This window comes from Ornithorhynchus anatinus, chromosome 14 (assembly GCF_004115215.2).
Source record: "Ornithorhynchus anatinus isolate Pmale09 chromosome 14, mOrnAna1.pri.v4, whole genome shotgun sequence".
Taxonomy (NCBI): domain Eukaryota; kingdom Metazoa; phylum Chordata; class Mammalia; order Monotremata; family Ornithorhynchidae; genus Ornithorhynchus; species Ornithorhynchus anatinus.
This window is the reverse complement of record NC_041741.1, coordinates 45,969,912-45,977,457: the sequence shown is the minus strand read 5'-3', so window position 1 is coordinate 45,977,457 and position 7,546 is coordinate 45,969,912. Positions and strand designations below refer to the sequence as shown.

Below are 7,546 nucleotides of genomic sequence, written 5' to 3'. Positions count from 1 at the left end.
CTGAGGGAGCGGCTGGAGTGTTTTTGGTCAACTCTGGAATGAATGGCCCAGGGGCTTGTCCCAGTCAGGTTGAGGGGTAAGCGAGGGGAAGGAGGGGCAGAGAACTGACCTCTCCCCTCTCAGGTGTGTTTCTACATTTTGGGAAGAAGAATTCTGGACATTGGCCCAACCTCTTGCTTTTTCTCCTCGGCCTGGGGGAGTGTATTCTCCTCACCCAAGCTTGACTGCTTTTTGGCCTTTTGGGCCCACAGTGCCCCTCTTCCCCACTGGGCTTAGCCCATAGGCCCTTCCCCGACCCGGCTCTCCTCGGTGCTGAGATCCTCCACAAGAATCGATTCTTGACAAGAGATACAGTTGGAAAAACGACGTCGAAACTCCCACAGACACAGACAGGGATAGGGTCAACCCATCCTTGGGACCACAGATCCGGACCCCAGCAGGGTTGTGACACCACGAGGAAGAAGAAAAAAGCCTCTTGCCCTGGCTCCTTCTCACCATACTGGGATAGAGGGTTGAGACCCTGGCAGCCCCCCCCCCCCCCCCCAGAGGGCTTGACTTCTTTCATCTGAGGGCCGGGGGCGGTGAAAGCAGTGATCCTACCCTCCCCCCGACCCCAGCCCAATCTGGGACAACTGCTCCCGACCTTTCCCGGAGAGGGGGAGAGAGCCATCCCTCGGAAGACACAAGCCCGGCCAACCCATCGGGACTAGGGAGTCGAGCTGCCGTGGCCACTCCTACTCTTCCTCCGCCTCGGGGATGTGTCTCCGACAACTGCAAACCCACCTTCTTACCTGGTTTGGGGACTGCTTGTTTAATGTGAAACCCTGCTGCGCAGCACACAAGCTGCCCTCTCAGGGCCCGTTCTACCCCTGACCTGGCTCTGCCAGATGGACCCAAGCATCCACTGGGGGAGGCAGCCCCAGTGCGGGAGGGGAGAGCATGCAGAACAAACAGGAAGCTGCAGCAGCAGCAGACTGAGTATATAAAAATATTCTTTGCATGTGGAAAAAACTTTTAAGAAAATAGACTTTCCCCCAGCCCTTGCTGACAATGTCTGTGCCTAGAGAGAAGTCTGTGGTCGCCCCTCCCAGATCTACTCCCCCACTGGCCCCACGAGCCTTCACCTCGCCCGTCGACTCCCTCCGCCCCCTATTTCTGGGAAGGGTCTCATCCCTGGATGGACACGTCCCTCCTTGCCCGTGCCCGAGAAAGACCACCGGAGTGCTAGATTCTTCCTCCGCCCTCCACCGCCGCCACTGGGAAAACTAGCAGACAGGCTTCAAATCAGGCCAAATGGCAGAAACTAGCAACCTAGCTCTTCCCAAGGGGGGTGAGAGGCAAAAAGAAAATGGTGGACTCCAAGAAGCCCCACCTCCTCATGACTCCTGATGAAGCACCACCAGAGGCTCCGCTACGTGGAGCCCACACCATCGATCCTGCTACGACAACAACATCTCACGCCTAGAGCGGGAAACCCATCCAGCCCTTGGGCCTTCCCAGAACTCACAGCCTTGGGGTCAGAGTCCCCAGCAAGATGCCGTGCGCCACCTCTCCGGGCAGTACCAAACACGTGGCCCAGGCCACAGACCCTCGGCAGGTTCTCAGCCTCCTTCCACCCCGATCCCAGGCAGGGGGGCCTATTTCCCTCATCTCTTTCTGCCTTCATCACTAGTCCTAAAAATGGCCACCCCGAGAAGCTGGGCCCCAGTTACTCTCCCTTATCCATAAGGCTCTTTGTTTCAGGGAGAGGGAAACCTGACTCATCGTTTGACCTCTTTAGGCACCTCTCCAATCCCATTTAGTAGCAGAATTAATAATAGTAGTAAGTGTTTATTCCAATCTTACCTGTGTCTTCACCCCAAGTGGGGTTCCACTTGGCTCCCCTCCCTCTCACCCACCAGGGCCCAAAGGTCAAGGGCAGCCTCTCCCCATTGGGCCCCACGAGAGCAAACTGAGCCCATCCTCAAAAGCTGAGACACAGAGAGTGCAAAAAGCATCGCCAACTCTTATTATTGCTTAAATTAAACAAGACCTGACACCTTTCCTCCTCAGGATACGGAGGATGGAGGAGCTGGAGGAGGGAGGAGGGGCAGGGCAGAAGGAGGGAGGGAGGGAGAGGGCGTAGCGGGATCTGCTGTCCTGGCCCCAAACTGAACCCCACTGCCCAGGTATGTGCTTGAGACAAGAATTAAAAACGATAAGAAATAGGATTCCCTGACCTGACCTTAAGGGGGTTTTATTCCCCTCCCACACTTCGCTGTTCAAATCCAAGTCTTTCAGCGGTGACACACAGACCCCAGGAAAAGGTAGCTAGATTGAGAGGTTCTACCACCACCCCAGAGCGGGTGCACGGCAATCCTGAAGGGGAGAGGGCTCTCCCTCTGCCCGGTCTGTTCCACCAAGACCCAGCTCCAGAGCTCCCTGCCTTGTTGGATCCTGAGAATTCTCCAATCGCACGCTCCCCCTCAACGCCTCTCTCTCTACCGCCCCTCCATCAGCCCCCTCCCCACAATTCATCGCTTTACGGCCAGAAGCCCAACTCTCACGACCCGTGGAGTGGGCCCAGGACCCCAGCTGGGGTTGGGCTCCACAGCGGGGCGGGTGGGCAGGCAGACTCTGTGGCTCCCGGAGGCCTCCCCGGGTAGAGGTCGGGGCATGCCCTCCCCAGCCCCCTGGGCCGAGGCCCCGCTGACCCCCTCACCGCTCCTGGAAAAGCAAATTACGATTTCTGAAAATGGGAGGGCTGAGGGCACCCTGCCCGGAGGTGGGGAGTGGTGGGGCGGGCGGGGGATCTAAGGTGGGCACAGAGGAAGAGCGGCAGCTGCTGCAGACTTTGGAGACCCGGGCACGTAGGTACCTGTGCCAGGTGATTGGAGTCTGCTGACACCTCCACGAACCCCTCCTGGGAAGACTGGCAGGCAGCAGCGGTTACAGGCAGACCCCCGAGCAGAGGGAACCCCCGGTGAGATCAGGAGACCCTTCCCCAACAACCAACCAGGAATCTGGCGGCAGCCAACTCTTGCCCCCCCCAACGCTTGAAGGGCATGGATCACATCAACCAACTCTCTTGCACTGTGATTTCCCAAATGCTTTGTACAGTGTTCTGCACACAGAAAGAGCTCAATGAACACCACTGATTGACTGACTGACCCGAGTAGCAGGAAAACCCTCTCTCTATCCAGCACACAAGCTGCAGGCCCTGACATACCCGTCTGGTTTGCTTCTCTGTGTCCTGTGATCCCCCTCTTTTACTAGCCCCCAAATACCTACCTATTGATTAGAGATCGTTTTGGTGCCTTTGGGGTTCTAAAGACAAAACTTCACAACGACTAGATGGTCACTGACAAGGGAAAAACCTGAATGCTTCAGAAGGTTGTGATCTTAGCAGCTTTCTCATTTGTTTTAAGAAAGAAGAGAGAAAGGAGAAAAGAGAGAAGAGAGGAAAGGAGAGAGAAGAAAGAAGAGGGGAGAAAGAGAAGAGAGGGGAATAGAGAAATGAGAAGAGAAAGGAGAGGGGAAGAGAAGGGGGGACAGGAGAGAAGAAAAAAGAGAAGAATGACACCTCCTTCGCTCCCTAGTCATCAGTCACATGACCCTCGCTCCCTGCCTGGTGGGCTCCCCTGAGCCAGGTACAGGAGCTCTGAGCCACCACCCCTCTAACCCTAACCCTCTCAGTAGTCTTCTGGGAGCTTTGCAAAAATGCCAACCGGGTGGTTTCCAACCTGAAAATCTCCCCCCTGAATTGGCCAAAGCCCACCCCCACAATCGACATCTCTCATTTTTCTGTTGTCATTTTTTGAAACAGTTCCCTCCCCCCTTTCCCCCATTCTTAGCACTTTCTGGAAGTCATAAGCTTTCAGTAAAAAAAATAAATATATATGTCTGTCTGTATATATATATATGTATGTATATATATATATATATAATCTATATATATGCATGTATATGTACTGGGTCCACGGGGGTTCAGCCCTGGCCGGAGGCCTGACCTGGGCGAGCCGGAAAACCCAGCTCCCGGCTCCCGGCTCTCGGCTCTGGAGCGTATTGCTTTGACTCTTGCAGGCTCCTGAGGTACAAGAGTGTGTGAGCCGACAGATTCCCCCGGTGGTGTCTCTCTCTCTCTCTCTCTCTCTCTCTCTCTCTCTCTCTCTCTCTCTCATTCCCCACCGCTCCTCCCCAGAGTCGCTGGGAAATGGCCCCCGATCCAGAGCCCCCCTCCCCTCACCCCAGGCAGGACCCTCATCTGTTCCTCTTGCTCGGGCCTGGTCCCGGCTCTAGCTTGGGAGCGGGCAGTGGGCCGCACTCTGCCGCCTGGCTCGGGGCCGGGGGGTCCTCGCAGAAGTCCGTCACCCAGGCGGGCCCGGAGAGGAGGCCGTAGGGGCCGGCGGAGCACGGCGGTCTGCTGGTCACTGCCGCCAGGCCCCGGGAGGGCAGGGCGGAGCAGGAGAGGCTGCTGGTGCTGCCGCATCTCTTGGTGAGGGCCAGGCCCGGGGGCGGTGGCGGGGGCGAGAAGAGGGCAGTCAGAGAGAGGGTGCTCAGGGCCTCCGAGGGTTCGCCGCCGGGGCCGCCCCCCCGGGGGCCGCCCCCCGTCCCCTCCTCATCCGAAGGGTCCACGGAGTCACGGCGGGCGCAGCCGGGGCTGGTGCTCCCGCCGCTGCTGAGGCTGCGTTGGTGCCGCCGGAGCCCGCGGAGGCCGAGGGTGCGAGGGCCCGGGCGCCGGGGGGCCGGGGACGGTGGGGCCGTCGCGGTTCTGTGGGCGCCGGCCGTCGGGCGCGGGAAGAGGGCGGCGGGGAGGTCCAAGGGACGCTGTGGGGAGTCGCTCAGGTTCAGGCTGTCCTCCAGGGTGGTCTGCAGGCTGCCCTCCGAGCTGCTCCCGCTGTCGTCCAGGGAGGGGTCGCTCTCGGGGGGCTGAGGAACCCGCAGGAAGAACAGACCAGCGCTGAGTCGGGGTCCTCTCCCTGGGGGTCCCGGGCGAGGGGGGCCGTCCGGCCAGCGGAGGACCGATGGGTCTCGGGCAAAGCTCTCTGGAGTTCCCGACTGGAAGGACCCTCCCTCGGCCCAGAACCGGACCGTGCTGGGACCAACCGACGCGGGGGACGACGACAGGTGAGTTTCAAGCACCTGAACCGCATGCGCTCATCTCCTTAGCCACGCCGGGTATCTCCGCCAACCTCGAGCCCAAGAACGCCACGTGGGCAGCGGGTGCCGACAGCAAGGGAGGGCCCACGCACGCTACCTTGTCCTAAGGGCCGGGCCTAAGTCCTTCTGGGTATCTAGCTCTTGCTCTGTGCCCGAGGTGGGGGTGTATCTGGGGGTCAGGGATGGACAGGGATGGGGATGGAGCCAAAATGCTCTTCTCTTGCTGTTCTCCCAGCCTTCCTGACTCTTACTTTATCCTCTAGAGTGTAAGCTCCTCGTGAGCAGGGATGTGTCTACCAATTCTGTTGTATTCTCCCAAGCATTAGAGTGCTGTGCCCACAGTAAGCGCTCAAAAAACACCTTTCATTGATAGACTGATCTCTCTTGGGTTTTTAAAAGAAAGACAGTCCATCTCTACACCCCCGCCAGCCCCTGGCTGCCCCGGGATGAACCCGGGTCTGGAGAAACGGATCAGATTCTTTTTGTTGAAAACCGGATCGTAGAGACCGGGGAGAGAGAGCCAGGGCTGCTCTGCTCTCCTTCCGGTCAGATACCAGGGGTGGGGAGGAGAGGACCGGGGAGCGAAGAGAGGTGATACAACCCCCTTGCATTCTGGCATATCTGGTCTCCAAGGCCCAGAAATGGTAGGAACAAAAAACCGAGCACGTACTGACCACGCTCCAGTTCAGCCACAGTGGCCCCGGCACTGAATACCTGACACAGTGCTTGGCCCACAGTAAGCCCTTAAAAACCACAGTTGCCATTATTAATCTCGTTAGCAGCGGCAGCCCACCTGGGAGCAGTGGGCCGACCGGTTCCCCGCCTCGTCCGTCACCAGCGATTCCCTCCCGGATTCCCATCTCCCTCTCCCAGGTAGCCGGCGCGCCTGGGGCGGGAGGGGAGCTCGGTCGGCTCGGGGCTGGGAAGCGACAGGGCCTACCTGACGGAGAAGCGTGCAGTTCACGGTTGGGGGGCGCAGGGTCGCCCAGGAGCCCTGCAGGGAGATCTTGGGGAGGCTCCCGGGGCGGGCAGTTTTCTCCTGGCCCTGCTGGCTGGCGGAGACGACCGGCTGAAAGAACTCGGCTGGCACAGGCAAGAGGGGGCTGGGGGTGTCCGGAGAGAAAGGGCTCGAAGGAACTGATGGAGAGGAACGGGCAAATGGGATCAGCAAGGCTCGGGCCCCCCTTCCGATCCTTATACTCAGCCGCTTCCCCTACCCGTCGCTGATTCTAATGTCTCCCCCCGCTAGATCGTAAGCTCCTCGTGGGCGGGGATCTTGTCGACTAATTCTACTGCACTGCACTCTCCCGAGTGCTTAGTCCAGCGCTCTGCTCACGGTAAGCGCTCACAGGGCAGACTCTCAGCCTCACTCTGAGTGACGAGGGATTTTCAAGCTTCCATCATGGAATCCCCTTGGAAGCTTCGGGAACCCCACGCCCCATGGCCACAGTCCACTGAAAAACAAGCCTCACTGCAGAGTTCAGAGGCTGGGGTGGAAGTGTGGAAGGTAAGGGGGGAAGGAGGTGGAGGGCTAGGGAGGCAGAGGGAGGACAGGAGGAAGGGCTGAGAAGCAGCATGGCCCAGTGGGAAGAACAGGGGTCTGAGAGTCCGAGGACCTGGGTTTTAATCCCGGCTCCGCCACTTGCCTGCTCTGTGACCTTCAGCAAGTCACTTATAACTTCTCTGTGACTCAGTTCCCTCATCCGCAAAATGGGGATTAAGACTGTAAGATCCATGTGGTACATGGACTGCATCCAACCTGATTAGCTTGTATCTACCCCAACGCTTAGTATAGTGCCTGGCACATAGTAAGCACTTGACAAATGTTTTTTTTTGAAAAAAAAGGTCTGGTTCTTCTCTTGAGTTTGCCATTAGTTGCCACTGCCCCAGCAAACAGCTGCCTAGGGCTTTGTTTGAAGCTCCATTCTCTTTTATCTGCTCCCCAAACCCCCACTCTTACCACCCGCCCTGATTCCAGGAGCTCGCCCGTGATCCTCTGGGGGGTCCCGGCCTCTAGTTTGGGAAAGCTCCTTAGGTAGACTGACAGAGGGTTCTCTTGGGTGCCTAGCTTTGGGTGCTGGGGCCCGAAGACCGATGATCTGTTACCCAACTGACTGGTTCTTTCCCATGCCTGTTCCAGCCGGCCCCACACCAGAGCTCAAATCCTTCCACCAATGAATTGACCAAGATTCATCAGTCTCCTCCTAACACGTGAGATGTGGTAAGATCGGGGGTGAGAAACAAGACAGAGGCAGACAGTGGGGGCCTGACCCAGGACCGTGCCCTCTGTGCCCACCTGGCAGATGGGCACCTGCTGCCTGAACATCAGTTTGGCCACTGGACATCACCCCACCCCCAGTCTGCCGGGCTCTGGGGATTGATTTCACTGGGCTCCAGGATGCAAGCA

General features: G+C 58.4%; 1 protein-coding gene across 1 annotated transcript in view; it reads right to left on the bottom strand.

Annotated features, from left to right (window-relative positions):
* Positions 1–3,488: 3,488 nt before the first annotated feature.
* Positions 3,489–7,546, bottom strand: part of CACNA1I (calcium voltage-gated channel subunit alpha1 I) — a gene marked incomplete at its 5' end in the record, with an annotated part of 101,192 nt that continues 97,134 nt past the window's right edge. Inside the window, 2 exons of the mRNA XM_029079134.2 lie at positions 3,489–4,908; positions 6,080–6,276. Of these exons, the coding sequence (XP_028934967.2) occupies positions 4,240–4,908; positions 6,080–6,276 (866 nt within the window). The remainder of the gene's footprint in view (positions 4,909–6,079; positions 6,277–7,546) is intronic.